The 16,678-nt window shown below is 44.1% G+C and overlaps 1 protein-coding gene across 2 annotated transcripts in view; it reads left to right on the top strand.

Annotated features, from left to right (window-relative positions):
* Window positions 1–3,779: 3,779 nt before the first annotated feature.
* Tfap2d (transcription factor AP-2 delta) overlaps window positions 3,780–16,678 on the top strand; it is a 52,100-nt gene continuing 39,201 nt past the window's right edge. The window contains exons 1-3 of one of the 2 annotated variants that reach the window (XM_010631105.2): window positions 3,780–3,847; window positions 4,831–5,328; window positions 8,797–8,857. In XM_010631105.2, the coding sequence (XP_010629407.1) occupies window positions 3,809–3,847; window positions 4,831–5,328; window positions 8,797–8,857 (598 nt within the window). In that variant the 5' untranslated portion in view covers window positions 3,780–3,808. Of the gene's footprint in view, window positions 3,848–4,779; window positions 5,329–8,796; window positions 8,858–16,678 lie in introns of those variants that run through there. The other variant, XM_033763189.1, reaches the window with a different exon arrangement.

Here is a 16,678-nt window from a genome sequence, read left to right as displayed (position 1 = left end):
AGGGCAGGGGATTTAGCTCAGCAGTTCGGTGGCCTACCTTGCAAGTACAAGGACCCGAGTTCAACCCCCAGTACCAAAAATAAATCTAAAAAAATGTATAAATAATTGTGATTATTATTTCACTTAGTATTATATGGGCAATTTTGTGAGATAAATCTATTTAGCCAAAACAAATATAATCAACTTGCAGGAATGGGGGAGACTCCAAGAATCAAGAAGAAGAGGAGGAGGAGGAGCAGAAGGAAGAGGAAGAAGGAGAAGAAAAAAAAATAATCCCAAAAAAGTATGTGTTTATTTAAGCTAGGGCTAAACACATGATGGCTGGTAATATTTAACTCACCTCTAACATGAAGTGGCTATTCTTTTCAACAAAGATTTTTCTAGGTTGGACCAAAACTGATGACTAGGATACCACTAACCTGTAAGCTCAGGAAAGGGACCTACAACTTCCAAAAACCCTCTTCCAGCTCTGTATCCTAACCAAGACATTAATTATATGTACAAAGATTTCTTTGCAGATTCCTAAAGTGGCTGTGGTAGGACGATCCCTCCTAGAGTGTGCAGCATGGAACCAGAGGGAGAAAAAGCACACCAGGTGCAGAGGGAGACTGTCTCCAACTTCTCTCTGTGGGCTTTTTAAACCGGCAGGCACTGGCCTGGCCTCCAGATGAAGCCAGAATGCATGCCACCAGTTTCCCACTGAAGGAGGCCCAGGTGACCATCATTGCATCTCCAATTCTCGGTGGTCAGTTAATTCAATTACACCACCCACTGGAGAACATGTGGCCAATCAGGAAAGGGACAAAACAGAAAGGAATTAGATTTGCTGAAAAGCTGAGTCTTTGAGTCAAGCAAGATGGCACTTATTAATTGCTCAAGACTATTAATTGGATGGGAGGGGGGGAAAGGGGGAGCCGTCTGACAGAAACAAATCTGATGCATGCACATCTCACACACACAAGGCACCAAACACAACACACACTTGCCTCAGTGAATTTCTTTACAAAAGGGGTGCACTATGCAACCCCAGAGCAGATGGAAGGGGACGCTGACCAGTGTGTACATATGGCACAGATGATTTCCCCAACTTTTTCTTCAGGAGGAACAGCTTTTTTTTTAAGTTGAGATGAGGTAGGAGGGAGCAGTTGGCCAAGTGAAGTCTCCCTGGGGTCCAAAATGTTGGTGTGGGGAGGCAGTGTGGAGGGAGGAAGAGAACTTTCCAAAGGAGACAGAGTCCAAAACTAAAAGGAGTACACTTCATCTTTCCTGCAGATCTCAAATAAAAATAAAGGATTCTTTTCATTCTTTGTGATCTTTAGTTTTCTCAAAGTCCAAGAATCACAATAAATGAAATACTGAATAACCTTTGCCTTCAGAAAATAGAGTGGGAAAGTACAATTGCTAATAATTCAGTAATATCCTCAAGTATTCAAGTGGAGAGGCAACTAGAGGTCATTCCATGGGATGCACTATGCTGAGGCCAGATCTCATTCCTGAGAGTATTGTAAGGCTACCTTTTCTGAGTGCAGGGTTTCATGTGGCTCTCCGCCTAGATCATCTGCTGGGACAGCAAAGGAAACAGGCAACCTCCTGGTCCTGCGCCTCCTGGTTGTTCCCAGGGAAGAGGATTCCGTCTGTTGTTCAGATCTAAGCTGGGAGGAGAAAGTCTTTTCACCTTCATTGAAGGCATATGTCAAGTAGGCTGCTGGGAAAGGAGGTTGTTGATCTTCAGAGAAGGTGCCATCTTTTTCTGTTTGAGCCCTGGTTACCTGGAAATTCAATATTGTCCACCAAGAAAAGTAAATCTGGTCATTCACAAGATAACATGTGGAATCTACATATTCTTTTGGGGGGCAGAGTTCAATTTTCTCAGAGTGGGATTTCTGGAGTATGGTGATGGTGGCAGATCCCAACTTCCAAGGATAATTAGAAGATTTATGTTCTCTTTGGGGAAACTATGAAGATCTAGCTGAGGACGAGCAAACAAAGACCACCAGGCAAGCAATTTGGGATTCAGCCCTCATTTCCAACCGACTCTTACCTTACACCTCCTACATAAAGAGTGGTTGGACATTTTTTCATCTTCATTGATTTCTCAGTCTCCTGACTTCAATAGACCAAAATATGGAATTTTAAGAATTGGAAGTCGAGGAGCTGGCTCACCTTGACATGAGGTCCAAGAGGTGGCTTCTGACCCCTGCCTGTGCAGGGCTGGAGCATCTTGGACATCCTTTTCAGACAATGCATTCTAATTCTTGTCATGTGCTTTTGTCCATTTGTATAAAGCAAAGAGTGCTGACAGCCCCAGTTAGCCTGAATGAGCAGATCCCAATAAACCCTCCCAAATCCTGACCTTATAAAGAAAGCCACATGTCTGTTTCCCTGTGGCTCATTATTAAGAAACCTTCTCAGTTTAAACACTTAAAAGGTAACCAAATGAAACAGCAATTAAGACTGAATTACCCCCTCTATCTCTGAAATCAGGCTGTGGGGCCAACTAGACCTTATGAGGTAGGGTTGAAGGCTGGACCCTGAGAAGTCTCAGTCTTGCCAGCTTGAACCCACTGCTACCCCCTTCAGGCACTAGACAGCTTGGTGGGGGAAGCTAAATTTTAAAAGAAGTAAACCTCAAAAAGTGTTTGAAAGTTAAGAAATCCACCAAAGAAATGGAGATAGGTGCATACACTGCCTCCCTCTTGCCCTCTCTGAAAAATACAACTCTAAAGCTTTTAAAGGTTATTTGGGGGAAATAGTGTTCAAATACCTGGTTCCAGTGTTAAATAGTCTAACCCCCAACACACACTTCTATCCAGCACTGTTTACAAAAGGGAAGAATGAAAACACAAAGGAGGAGGAAAATAGGTTGGGTTGGGAAGTGAAAGACAACATTTACTTAAATGTAGAATCTTGTCACACGTCTTTATTTGCTTGCATTTTTCTTAAATTTATTGTCAGTTACAGCACTTCTTTATGATCGAAACTTGGGACTGTCCATCACAGTTATTTATTTTAAAAGCTGCTGAAAAGTATAAGCTACTGCCTAGTTTTGTCTTTCAAAAGGGGGAAAGGACCCTAATTCAATGTAAATATGGAAGAAGCAGTATTGTTTCCACTTGGGCGAAGGCAAACATCGCAATCTAGGCAAAATTGATACGGATGCTTGTTAGAAAAGGCAGCTTTCAGCTTCCAGGGATTGGAACCAATAGGAATGAACACTTGCTCATGTTAAAGGGAGCTTTAATTAATATATATTTCCATCTCTAATATACACATATTGGGGCTAGATCTCTGTCTTCACAATAAAATGTGTGCAAATGCCCTCCGAAGAGATGAGTCCCCACCTCAGCCGGTATAGAAAAGCATGATAAAGGTTGGAAAAAATGGATAAAAATGTTGAAAGAACCTCCAGTGCCTTATTAGGTGAAGATACAATATTTATTCCTTGTCTCCTGGGATAAATCTCTTCTGCCTATTGTCCTCCCAGTTCTCAGTGCTGATGCTTAATTTTCAAAACTTCTATATTACCAAGGGACCTACGACATCAGCCAAAGAAATACTCAGCAAGTACAAAATCTGTTCCAGGGAGCTGCTTTTGTGCAGAGGGAAAATTTTGTTCCTACAGGTTTTTAAGTGGGTACAAGGCGAGGAGCTATCTGATCCGGGCAAAACCATTACAATTTAGATCTCTATCTATAGGACATTTTTTTTCCTTTAAAAAAATTGGAAAATACAAGAAGTTTGGATTTTTTTTTCCAGATTCTTTTTTTGGAGGGGAAAATTGCATCGTAAGCTTTTGGAGAAACCCAACATGTCAACTACCTTTCCGGGACTAGTCCACGATGCCGAGGTATTATTACTTTTTTTTTTTTTTGAGCGCGCGCGTGTGTGTGTGTGTGGCGGAGGGGGGGGTGGCGGCAGCAGCGGCGGCGGAGGCAGCTTCCCCTGGCTCTAATCTATATTGGACCGTTACGTTTAATTATAATCTGGCTTTCGGGGGGAAGTAAAGGATGGAAAGGGGAGAGGGTTCGTTATGACATCTGTCGCCAGGAAGGGCAACTCTCTGCCAGGTTAGGAAACATTTGCCATGAGGGAGAAAACATAATCCTAAATAATAAGAGGGGTGAGGAGAAAGAGATAGAAAATGATTCTCAGAAAGGCAAAGAAAAAGGACTGATGGGGGGCGGTAGGTGGACAAAGGGGGTGGGTAAAGCGCACCCCTTTTGGAATGAGCTTATTCTGGGGAAGGGAAGCAGATAAGGAGGGGTCGGATTCCCTCCCCCAGATAGCTAAGGGAGTGAGCAAGTTGAACGGTTTGCGGACTGGATTTTTGTTTTAATGTACGGACCATGATTTTGAGAAGTCCTGGCCGAACACCTCGGCGCGGACGGGCAAGGCTTTGGGGGCTGGGGTCCGGATGGAGCAGCGAGGAGGGCCCTCGCTGTCTGCCGGGGACCGTCCCGCTCCCCGAGGCCCTGAGTCGGCTGCAAACCTGGCTCCTCTGGCCCGGCTCCCCGCACAAGTCGGGCAGGAGCTGGGTGTGTGCGTGTGTGTGTATGCGTGTGTGCGTGTGTGATGTCGCCCGCACCTATATGGGGGGGGGATTCTTCCCGCTCTCTCGACTGTGAGGACGAGGCCTCCCACCCCCAGCTCGCCTGCTCGCAGAGCCTCTCTGGAAGGGCGACGCTCCCGGCTGCGGCGACACCCCAGCCCTGCGCGCTGCTCTCCTTGGAGAGCCTAAGAAGGCTCCTGGCTCTGGGACAGTGGCGCTTCGGTTGCAAAATGACAAACCTCAAGTTTTTCTGCTCTCCCTTTTCCCCCTCTTCCTTCCAGATACGTCACGACGGATCAAACAGCTACCGTTTGATGCAGCTTGGCTGTCTGGAGTCCGTAGCCAATTCCACTGTCGCCTATTCCTCCTCCTCTCCTTTAACTTACTCCACCACCGGCACAGAGTTTGCTTCCCCTTACTTCTCCACTAACCACCAGTACACCCCGCTCCACCACCAGTCCTTCCACTACGAGTTCCAGCACAGCCACCCGGCAGTCACCCCCGACGCCTACTCTCTGAACTCTCTCCACCACTCGCAGCAGTACTACCAGCAGATCCACCACGGGGAGCCCGCCGACTTTATTAACCTGCACAATGCGCGGGCGCTCAAGTCCTCCTGCCTGGACGAGCAGAGGCGGGAGCTGGGCTGCCTCGATGCCTACCGTCGCCACGACCTGTCCCTCATGAGCCATGGCTCTCAATATGGAATGCACCCAGATCAAAGACTCCTGCCAGGGCCCAGCCTGGGGCTGGCCACCGCGGGAGCGGACGACTTGCAGGTAAATAAGCGTGCAGCGCGTTTGTCTGCGCCCTCCCCTCGTCGCCTCCCCCTCCCGCCCCATTAATGCTCTGTAAGCCCTCTCTCTCTCTCTCTCTCTCTCTCTCTCTTCTCTCTCTCTCTCTCTCTCTCTCTCTCTCTCTCTCTCTCTCTCTCCCTCCCTCCCTCTCTCTCCCTGTCTTTCTCTCTCTCTCCCTCACATACACACCCTACTTAGGAAAAGTTATCAAAACAAAACAATCACAAGAGTGTGGCCATTTTGTCCTCATTGGATCCAGGCAGTTCACCCACTCTCTGTGGTTCTACTAACTGCGGGCCCCTACCTTCACCAGTTGTCATAGAAGGCGCCTGACAATCATATTTCTGACCCTAAGGGTCAGGTGAGGGAGACAGAGGAAGCTGGGTTTCAGTCCCCGGAACATCTTGGGGAAACATTAAGTTGACAACAAATGCTGCCCTTAGTTTCTACACTTCGCAAAGTCTGTGCTTCTGTTCCTGACCACCCCCCCATCTGAGCTTTTGGAGATTTACTATGATTTGGGGAGGAGCTCTCATTTTATTCTTGGAAATTTAAGCTTGAGCAAGTTTGACCAAAAAAACTAGGTTACTGTATAAAGTAAGAAACCACAAATGAAAGCCTCTAAAAATCCACATCAGTTAAAGAATCTGCAAAGTGCACTTGCCCAGGGCACAGCACTGCGTCCAACTCTCTTTGCCTAGTGTGTGCTCAAATCCACAGCCCACTTGGATGATCCACACCCTTATTTTCCTCTTTAAATAATTATATATTAGATCCCACTCCTGTAAAAGACAGGGATGAGAAAGTAAAGAGAGTAAAAAGAGAAAGGAAAAGGGAAAGGAGGGAAAAAATGAAGGAAAAGGGATAAAAGGAAGTAAGGAAAGAAGGGGAAAGGGGGAAAAGAAGACAAGGAATTCAGACACTGCTATCACTCAAACAAATGATCCCCTACTTTCTTTGTAAACACATTTTCACCTCTTTGCCTACAATGACATTGATAATTGTGCAATCGTATTGCCTTAGGCACACTTCAAACAAATAAGCACAAATGTCTAGAATAAGAATGTAAAAGACTCAAAATTGTAACATCTTTTTATGGAAATTACACTTTCACCTATGAGTGAGTGCCTGTTTGTGCAGTTGGTGCAATCTTGGCCACTTCCTCCACATTCACCACGACGAACGGGGAGAGATATTCTGAGACGAAAGTTGGAGACGTAAGCGATCCCTTGTTACGCACAGAAAATCTTTTTCCTTCATTTACCTTGGAGCAAGGGATTACTTTTAAATTAAAGTGAAACCCCTTACAGTTCCAACAAAAGGCCATAGCCATTAGATCCATGCACTAGGAAAAAGATCTGGCTTCATAAACTTTGACTTTCTACACTTATATTCACAAAAAAATTTTATACGCTCAGGGCATTTTTACATTTTTCACAAGGATCTCCTTATGTCTCAAGGGAAAAAAAATCTGCCATTCAATGCTTAGCTCAACTAAAACCTATTTACTCCTTTTAATAGCCACGTCTGTTGCTGATTTTTTTGTATCTGTACAAATTTTTTTTCTGTGAGAGGTACAAAGCCGGGCATTTTTCAAAAGAGGGGATTAGAACATTTGCAAGCACCAGACAAAGAAAGAATCCTGTGCAAAAGGACACCGTAGTTTATCCAATTTTCGACTTAGTGCCATTCAACTGGTCATTTATGCAATGTCATCTGACCAAACAACATGTTTTACTTATGAAGGGAAAAAGTTTGTTAAGTAAAGAGACCAAGATTTGTCTCTTCTAAGAAATAAATAACCGCGCAGCAGAGAGTATGAGGGAAAGTAGTTCATTCCTTTCTCCCTTAGAGGTGCTTTTACCTTCTACATTTCACATATTGTGAAACCTAAATTTTCTCCAGCCTATTTTTTTTCTTATGTGCTTATCTTTTTATGTTCTTATTACTCATTCTAAGGCACTTTTGTTCATCCTGAGAAGGGAAATATTTCAAGGTACTAGAAGAAATCAAGTATGTTGTATGATAAAAGTAGATACATATATATATATATATATTTATATATATATATGTATCATATAAAAATACGTTAAGAAGCAAGTTTGTAAATGTGGCAAGTTATTTTCTACCATTCATCCTGGACCTAGTTGGCAGAATGAAAAAGAGTCATAGCTACATTTAAAACGAGAAATGAGGAGGGAGTGTGTGGGAGAAACCCGTCTCTCTCCTTTTATTTCTTCCTTTTTAAAACATTCATCAGCATATGCCTCATTTTAAATGCAACAAATGTAAATATACTTTTCCCTGCACAGAATTTTAAGTGAAAGTCCAATGGTTTGGAGGGCGGTCTAAGTCTGCCTAACAGATGCAAACAGTCTTGTGGCTTCAGTTCCATCTTTGAGTCCCCTAAAAAGATTTGCTATGGCCAACAAAGAAAACTGTCACACCTTTTCCCATCACCGCTTTAATTTATGCTCAGTCTCCAAGGTTTTTTTTTATATTGATTTGATAATCACTTTAAGGCAGAACATTTAAAATAAGAAAGAACTCGTGAGTAAGTTGAAAAGGGGGGTCTTGCAGGCCTGCCTCAATATGGTGAAAATGGGAGGCAAAAGGGAGCCAGGGCTGTAAAGGTTGTTTTGTAAAGTGGGTTTTTATTATGCACCGACTCTCTCCGCATTTACTTAACTCTTCACGGGCTGTTGGGTAGGTTAACACCCTTCAAGGCCTCTTTCATGTCCAATACCTCGTTTGTTTGTAAAGGAAAATGAGCCTTTAACACATTTGGAGTCAAGAAAAAAAAAAAAAAAAGACAGCCACAGAGAAATTTTTATTTTTCTTAATAAAAAACCAGCATACCCTTTCCACCTTTCCAGCTCAAATGATTTCTCAATCCATTAGGATCCTGAAGATCTATAGTCTGAACCTGCAGGTATTTCCTCCATAAGGCCCATTTTGGATAGCAATGTAGGATGGTCCTACCTTTGGGGTAAAACAGAATGCTCATGAGATATCTTGCAGGCAGAACAACTCCTCTGAGCCCCACAAGAAACCCACAGCCTAAACCTTGACATTGTAGAATGGTTTTCTCTATTCAGAAAGTATTCAATGTCCACTCTCTATGTATACTATATGCCTTCTTGGATTCTCAAAGGGCTTCTCGTACTCTTATACCAAGATGAAAGGCTCTCAGATACTGCAAAGTATAATACTACATGGTGATATAAAATGTATACCCTAACATTTATACAACTTTTACATTTTGGTTTTGTTGAAATTTTGTTGTTGTTAAAATTGTGTTTGCTGGCAAGCTTGTCCCAACTCAATGGTTGTTTTGAAATGTCTACTGAGATAGGATCTAAGGGTAGGCCATTCTGAAAGATTTTACCCACATGGTTATACCTATCAGAGTTGAGTGATCTTATTTCGTTTTCTTCTTCTTTTATTAAGGGCTCTGTGGAAGCCCAGTGTGGGCTTGTTCTCAATGGCCAAGGTGGAGTGATAAGAAGAGGTAAGTAAGAACATTTTGACTTACTTAATTTGTTTTAAAGATCTCACACTGCTTGGAAACATTAGATTGCTATCTACTGATTATGAAAACAATTACTCTTACTCAATGACTGAAGTTCTATATAGGCATAGCTATATTAAAAAAATCTTCCCTTTTTTCTTTGAGGCTGAGCCAAAAGGACTTGTGCTAGGAGATATTTGCTGCTGATCACAGAACAATGAGAAAAACAAAGTTAGAGAGGAAAAAATTTGAGGATAAAACACACTTTCACACTCCTGCCCATCACCAATACCACATCCTGGAGCAGCATTTCTGGTCTCTTTTAGTTCTAATGTGTCAGCCACAGCCTGAATTTTTGAGGTGATATTGTTAGCTTGAGGCTTTGAGAGATTCTGTGAAAGGCCTGATCATTGAGGCTTTAGGGGAGACTAATGAAACACCAATATTGTAGCTGCCTTATTTCTGTAAGAGTCCAGAACATTTCTTTCTTTAAGGGAGGGTGGGAGGAGGAGGTAGTGTTAACTGTACCGGATAAAGCTTTCTTGTTCCCATCTGTTGAGGAAAACATCTGAATCCAGAGTTACCCGTGGAATTGGAAGGTGGGGGAAAGGCGAGAGGAGAAGAGAGAGCTGTTGCTTTCAGCTGAAGCACTGAAGGGGGCTGCATCTCATATGTTCCATTTTGACAAAAGGTTTTGAACTATAATATTCACAGAGCCTCAAGGCAGTGCAGATTTTGTTGGCTTCCCCTACTTAACTGTACCCAGAGCCTCTGAAGTTTATTTTGCTAGCATGCTGAGAAACCTGAGGAGCATACAAGGCAAGAGGGACCAGCTGTTATCCCAACTTCATACGAATTAATAAGACATGGCCTATTCACCAAGACTAATTCCTGCTCCAGGGCCACAGTTGTCTTTAGTAACCAAACCACTAAAACTGAGTCACTTCTGGTGGTAGGGAATAGTGTCCGTCAGTCATTCTCCATTCCTTTCAAAGATTCTTGAAGTTCTTATTTTTGTGGGGACAGAACTGTGCTGATAGAAAGTAGCAGATATTTGTGTTTAAATTGCAGACTTCAGAGTGCAATGTGCATAAATTCAGGAAGAAAGAAAGCAAAGGGTGTTTTCCTGTTAGAATTTGGGTGTTGTTGTAATGTGTATTTGGATTTTATATTTTATTTTAAAAAGCCATTCAACTCTTAAAACGAAAACTATGGATACTGCTACACACACATTTTTATTTTAAATGAGCATGCCGGTCAGGTCAATACCTACTCATATCTAAATGCCAAGAAATAGGTCCAAGACTGATGAATTTTACAATTAGCTAGTCACAGGGTAAGGCGAGTCAAAAAAAAGTGCACAATGAGAAGAGGTTCCAGTGAGATCTGATGACTGCGGTCTCCTCAGGAAGGCTGAAACTAAAGGTGAGGCCTTGCGCTCTGGGCGCACAGATAGCCGTGGTGCTGAAGGACAGCGCCACTAATTAAGCAACGGAGCCGGCTCCTCAGAGAGCAGAGCTCGCGTTACTGCGATTTTCGTATTCAATTCCGTACTTGCTTGAAGATCACCTTCTTCGATGCTTGAAATTATATCCCATTGTACGATAGGTAACAGAGGATGAGAATTATTCGTGGCCGAGGCCAGGAGCCGGGATATGAGACTGCGGCAGTAGAATCCGTTGAATTTTCAGATTTTGGTGACATGCTCTACCACCTAGGGTCCTATCTAGAAATGCCAAAGCTTCTAGGAATCTACGAAGTGCAAGCTGCGGTCTTATCAGAAGTATAGAAATGATGATTATCAGGAGATATCTATTGTTCTTGTAGAATTTAGTAACTGTTTCACTGAAACATCATCTCTTAATCTGGCATTTTAAAACCAAACATTGATTTTGTAGAACAACATAACTCCAAAGAGAAAGGTGATGTAACTAACTTGGGGCTAAGTCTGTATGGTTTGGTTAAACCTTAATCCTCTCACTTCGAAGTAACTAAGAATTTAGCTGTTGAGTTTATTTCATTTGTAGTTCTTTTAGCTAAAGGCCAGTTGACCTGTGTGGGCCCTGGAGAGGGGCAGTGTGTCTACACGTTGGCTGCTCTGAAAGTACCAGCCTTCAGGACAGACTGCAAGTGGGTAGCAAAGAAGTGTCACCTTCACAGGGAAGGACATTTTGTCAGCGTTCACCCAACCCCTTCTCTCAGGACACCCTATTTTCGAGGAAATGCCTCAGAATCCCCTTCTCTCTATTGTCAGTCTTGCACAGAACTTCTCTGTCAACAGCTCAGCCCACTTTATTTCGTCAAAAATCAGGAGCGCATGAAGCAAAAACGCTGTGCTATACTGCTGTCCATCTTACAGCCCGATGCAGTAACGTCTAATAGCTTCGAAGAGTGTCTGCTTCTTTTCCAGCCCATGCTTCACAGACGATTCTCCACACAAAATCCCATTTTTCGAAAAAGCACAACTTTTTAACATTATTCGCTCTCTCCCTAAGTTCTTGGATAAATTTACATTTCTAATGACCTCCAGAATTTACAGTAGCGGAAAAAAATAGATGTTACTTCCAAAGACAAGACCCCAGCAACTGTTCCTTTTTAAGAAAGACACGCGTCGGTGTGCCCTCCGTGGGTCTGCAGGGAAAGCTGCCGTGGTTTGCAGTAGGGTGAGGCCTGAGAGTGCCTGTCCTTTAAATCTGGCCACTTGTATAAAACAAAGTGCCATTTCTCTGACTCACTTTGGTAAGGCGCAATTATGTTGTGTCTTTCTGTAATGAGGACCTAGCATCAAAAAAAAAAAAATTATACGTGAAAAGGAGGCAGAGGCGAGGTAATTACCACCTAGATAAAATATTTGCCACCGCCTAGGAGGCGCAGCTCCCCGCGCGCTCACTGCCGGTTAATGGTGTGCGCGATGTCGCCCGCAGCTCCGCCACTCCAACCATCAGAACCAATAATCTTTACTTTACTCTGTGCTCTCGTATCGATAGCTTCTTTCGCCTCCGGCGTTGGCTTTGATATGTTAATATTTCTGAGTAGCAAATTCTGCAGAGATCATATTAATGTTGTACGTACAGAGTGGAGCTTTGCCTTCGTTGAATATTCAGATACTGGGTTTCAAAAGGCATCTCTTGAAGAAATGAGACTTCTATTTACAGGAGTCGTCTATGTTTTTAATCATTAAAAAAAAGAAAGGAAAGAAAGAAAGGAAAACCCACTCCTCTTTTCTGAGGCTCCCCCATGGCCCCCGCCCCTTTGTCAGACGACGGTCTCTTTCATTCCTTGCTCTGAGTGTCTAATAATAAGTGAGCAAGGTTGATGATGACGAGAAGGAGGAGCGCGGAGTGGGGAGGAAGCTAATAGCGAAAGAACCCGTACTGGAATTTCAGGGTAGGGGTCATTTGGGTAGGGACTCTGGCCTTCCGATGATTACAGTCGAGATGACAAGATCCGGTCTTTCCACTTGTAGGTGGAAAAGGACATTTTGACCCGGTCTCTTTTGTGAAACCGGGATGGCAAACTAAAAAGGGGGAGGGGAGATGAAAAAAGTAAAGAGGGGAAGCGCCCTGTTTCGCCTTGTGATCATTCCGCCTTGCAGCCCCAGGCTAATTTCGGAAGCTTAAATACCGCCGCAGCCTCTGGGCCAGCGGAGAGGAGACGACCGGCCACTGGCTGGCAGGAGCGCTTTCCCGATTGCCCGTGGCTACACAAAATACAAACTACTTTGAATCAAAACATTTTTGGGGAATTAATACGATTTGAACTTTGCACGTTTTAAGGAGATGCAGTCTGTCAGATAGCTTAGAGGTGATGACTGGCATGCCAAGGCGGAGGCACTGACATTGCGATACGAACGCTGTCAGCTCAGATTTAAACTTTTAAATGCTCCCGTGAAATGCAGCTTTAGCTTCATTTGCCTTGCCTGCCAATGTTAAGGTGGCTGAAACTGACCACCCTTCCTTTTCGCATCCCTCACCTCTGCTGGCTCCGTACTGGGGAGGGAGGGAGCATGCGCCTTCCTTTTCTTCCTCTGGTTTCGTCGGGACCTTGACTCTTGGAATCCCAGCTGAAGAGAGAATCTTTGGTTCTTCAGCCTATCTTGGAAGGAATAAGATTGGAAGAGGGTGGGAAGCCTTGGTCCCTTTCTTTTCTCGTCACCCCCAGGAAAGAGAGCGCCTACCCAGATCTCATCTCTGTGGTTCAGCTTCTGTGGGTGAAAATAAAACCAGAAAAACACTGGGAGCCTCACCTGCCTCCTTCACCCCTACGTGCAAGAGGCTGCCGATCTGAAGTTTAGTATCTTGTAGATGAAGTCTAAAACACCTGTACCAAAAAATCTAGAGGCCTAATTGTCGGACAGTTTGTTGGTGGTGGCCGTGGTTGTGGTGACGGGAAGCGGAGGGAGGTCGCTTTTCTCACAACCTATTGCCTTCGCTCTAATTTCTTTACTACTTTGAAAACCAAAACTGAAGCACTCCGCACGAGGAGTGGAGATAACACCTTCCCCCACGCGCTCTCTCTCTCTCTCTCTCTCTCTCTCTCACACACACACACACACACACACACACACGCACGCACACACACACACACCATTACACACCCGCTTGTCTCCTGCGTTTTGCATCTGAAGGAACGCATCAGCCACCATAATCCCCAATCCCTTTGTACCTGTGACAGTGTTTCTCCTGCGCACTGCACAGTCACTGACACATCAAAGGCCTACTTGGTGGCCATTAAGTCCCCACCCCTTCTCCGTTTGAGTACTGTTAATATCTGCTGCCTGGAGTGAGGGTGCAGGAGGTGGGGCGCGCTGAAGGAGAAAGGCTGGAGGGGAAGCAGCGCAACGCTTCTACCCCAGCCGGATGTTCACATGCACACCTCGCAGAATTGCAACAGCAGAACAAACAGGGACAGGAAACTCTTGTAATCGCTTACACATTTTTAATGTGTCAGAAAAAAACGAGCGATCACTGGAGATGAACAAGGGGAGAGAAAAAAAATCCCTGCCGTTTGTATTTCTTTCATTTGAATTGTAAACATCTGTTTGGCTGTAAGGCGAACAGAACATTTATTTTGCTCCCAAGATTTGGTCTAATTATGTCAACAGCGACGCGGCGCCGAGTGGGGCGGTGCTGCAACTTTGGAGGAGCTGTGAGCAAGGGCCTGGCGCCCGCCCCGAAACCGCCGGCAAGTATTGATCGCCCCAGGAGAGCGCGGGAAGCCTCCAGCCACTGTGGAGAGCGTCCTCCGGTGGGGGTGGGGGAGAAGTCTCTAGTTTAGACCCGCGTGGTTCAGAAGCAGCTTTAGAGGCTCCTTGGAGGAAAAGCTGGTTAGCCACAGGCGTCACCACTCTGGTGCAGTAAAAACTGTGGGTGGGTTCTTCTCTAGTTTCAGAGCACGCGTGTTGAGAAGGGTAGATGCTCAACACGATGGCGGTTGTTGAGTGGCCTTTACTCAGGCTGCGAAGGACATGTATGCATTTCCTTCATACCTCTTCATCCACTGGAGAAACGAACATACTTTTCAGACAGAGAGATTGAAATCTAGAGAATGATTCGCCAAGGTCGTGTGGCCAAGTCACTAGCTGTCCTATGTCTTACTTGTGCTTTTTCCATGACCCCACCCTGTGCCCTCAGACACACTGTTCCCACAGACACAAGAACGGATGTCCCCGACTACGCCAAGAATACAGCCCCAAATTTCTGGGTTATGTAGGATCTAACCCAGTGTGACTGCAGGGGCATGTGCCTGGTTTTGTTTCACACACAGTAAGTCTTTGGCTAACTTGTCACTTTGTCCTAAACAAGTGATTTTCAGTAGATAATCCCTGATTTCTTACACTGTTACCATAGCTACTCATTAGAGTGTGCAGCATCACTGCAAACAGGAAGTCTTGTCTCCAAACTTCAAATTTAAAAAATAGTGACCTCTTTGGAAATATTGTGTCTGTGCATTATGAATCGAAGAGATGCAGTTCCTCACAAGCATGCTAGCTCTGGAATGAGAGATATCCTGAACTGGGGTGCTGAATCTCAAATAGACACACACAGCCACAGTGAGAAAAGGGAGCTCCAGCTGATGACAACTAGGGACCGCTGCTGACACAACTCGGTGAGGTGCAATCTCATGGCCTTTCTTCCTCAGAATCACATCAGTGCCATGCATAGTCTGGGTCCCCTTAGAGAAGTCCAGCCCCTCAACACCTTCCTTCCAAATGCAAATGTCTTGTTATATTGACCAATACCTTTTCCTACCTCCCTAAAAAGTAAACCACTGAGAAGAAAGATATCATGCTCCCTGAGTTGCTGTAAACTCTACAAGTTGCCAAATCTTTCACCAGAATGAGAGAGTTCCCCAAGGCTGCAGCAATGCCAAGTATCAAAGCAACAGAAATTCCCTTTAAAGATACAGTGACATAAAAAAATAAAAGACTCTAGAGTTGATGGCTAATCCTGAATACAAAATAAATCCTTCAGGCAATTTGTGTGTGCATAAGGCATACTCTTAATATGCAGCCTGCGTGACTTACCTAATACATGCCTATTTGAGGATAAGCCAGAAACCCAGCCTGGATGTGAGGCCCAGGTAGTTAGCACATGCCTAGAAGCAGTTTCAGTGGTTTCCCTGGGAACAGCTGGCTTTTAGCACACAGGGTTCACTTTGCCAAAAGCAAGCAGTTTTCTCATAGGGGAGAAAGTGATTTAACTCCTTTTGCAAAAGTCATAATCATCTGCATCTCTCTATAATGGATTTCTGGCCTACTGAAGATTTGCAAAAATAGGAAAGGCCCAAATTTTTGTTCTTCCTTTTTCTTAGTAGCTAGGAAAACTATATGTACACAATATACAGTGAATATTTAAATTAAGTGCATTATAGTAAAAGTCACACCACCTGTAATCCTCCTCAAAATATTACTTCTCCCTTCGAAAACATCTACCCTATTATTCTTGCCACTTTCTGGGAGTCTTTTTCAAGATTATCTTTACAAGATGTGATTAAAAAATACAGTGAATGCTTTTACCAAGTGTCATCCGATGAAAAGGCTCATGAAAACATTACAGTGTGTCCTCCTTCACATTGTTCACTGGACCTGGCACCATGCAACTTGAGGCCCCTCTTTAAGGTCAAAATGACCATGAGAGGTAAACATTTTGAAACGATTCAGGGTCTGGAAGCAGCCACAACCAAAGACAACCAGGAAAGAGGACTTCTAGGACTGCTTCAGAAAGTGGCATGAACAATGAGGTAAGTGCATTCAAAGCAAGGAGGCATATTCTGAGCATGCAAAGTGAGGAAGTATAGGTGAATTCGTGTTTCTAGCTCCTGAGGGAGATAGTTGTACAAACTGTATAAGTTTTCTGTGGCGTTGACTATAAGTCTTACTTGAACAACAAGATTTTAGTTTGGCAATTACGACCTCTCTCTGTCTTCAAACTAAGAACAGGTTTCCAGGAACTTATATGGGGAATTTGGCCGCATGGATAGGACGTGGCTTCCAGCCCAAAATATCTGCCCTGACATTTTGATGATCCATCTTCTTGTTTTGGAAGACATTTGGGGGATATTAACAGCTCCAGAATATTTAGGAGAAACATCTTAGTCTCTAGTACTTTGAGTGGGGGACACATGGATGACCACAAAGCTCCCAGAAGGAATTCCAAAAATTACAGTATGGGACTATATTAACAGTTAATAAGGCTATCATGTTCTTTCTTCCCAAGTCAATGATCCCTTTCCCTTTTAAACATCCTCCCAGTTACTTAAGTTACCAGGCCAAAGAAACACACCTGAATCTGAAGCCAAAGCCAGAGACTGGGGATGTAA

The sequence above is a fragment of the Fukomys damarensis genome, unplaced genomic scaffold (genome assembly GCF_012274545.1).
Source record: "Fukomys damarensis isolate Sample0158 unplaced genomic scaffold, DMR_v1.0_HiC HiC_scaffold_14, whole genome shotgun sequence".
Taxonomy (NCBI): domain Eukaryota; kingdom Metazoa; phylum Chordata; class Mammalia; order Rodentia; family Bathyergidae; genus Fukomys; species Fukomys damarensis.
This window is presented reverse-complemented; position numbering and strand designations above follow the sequence as displayed.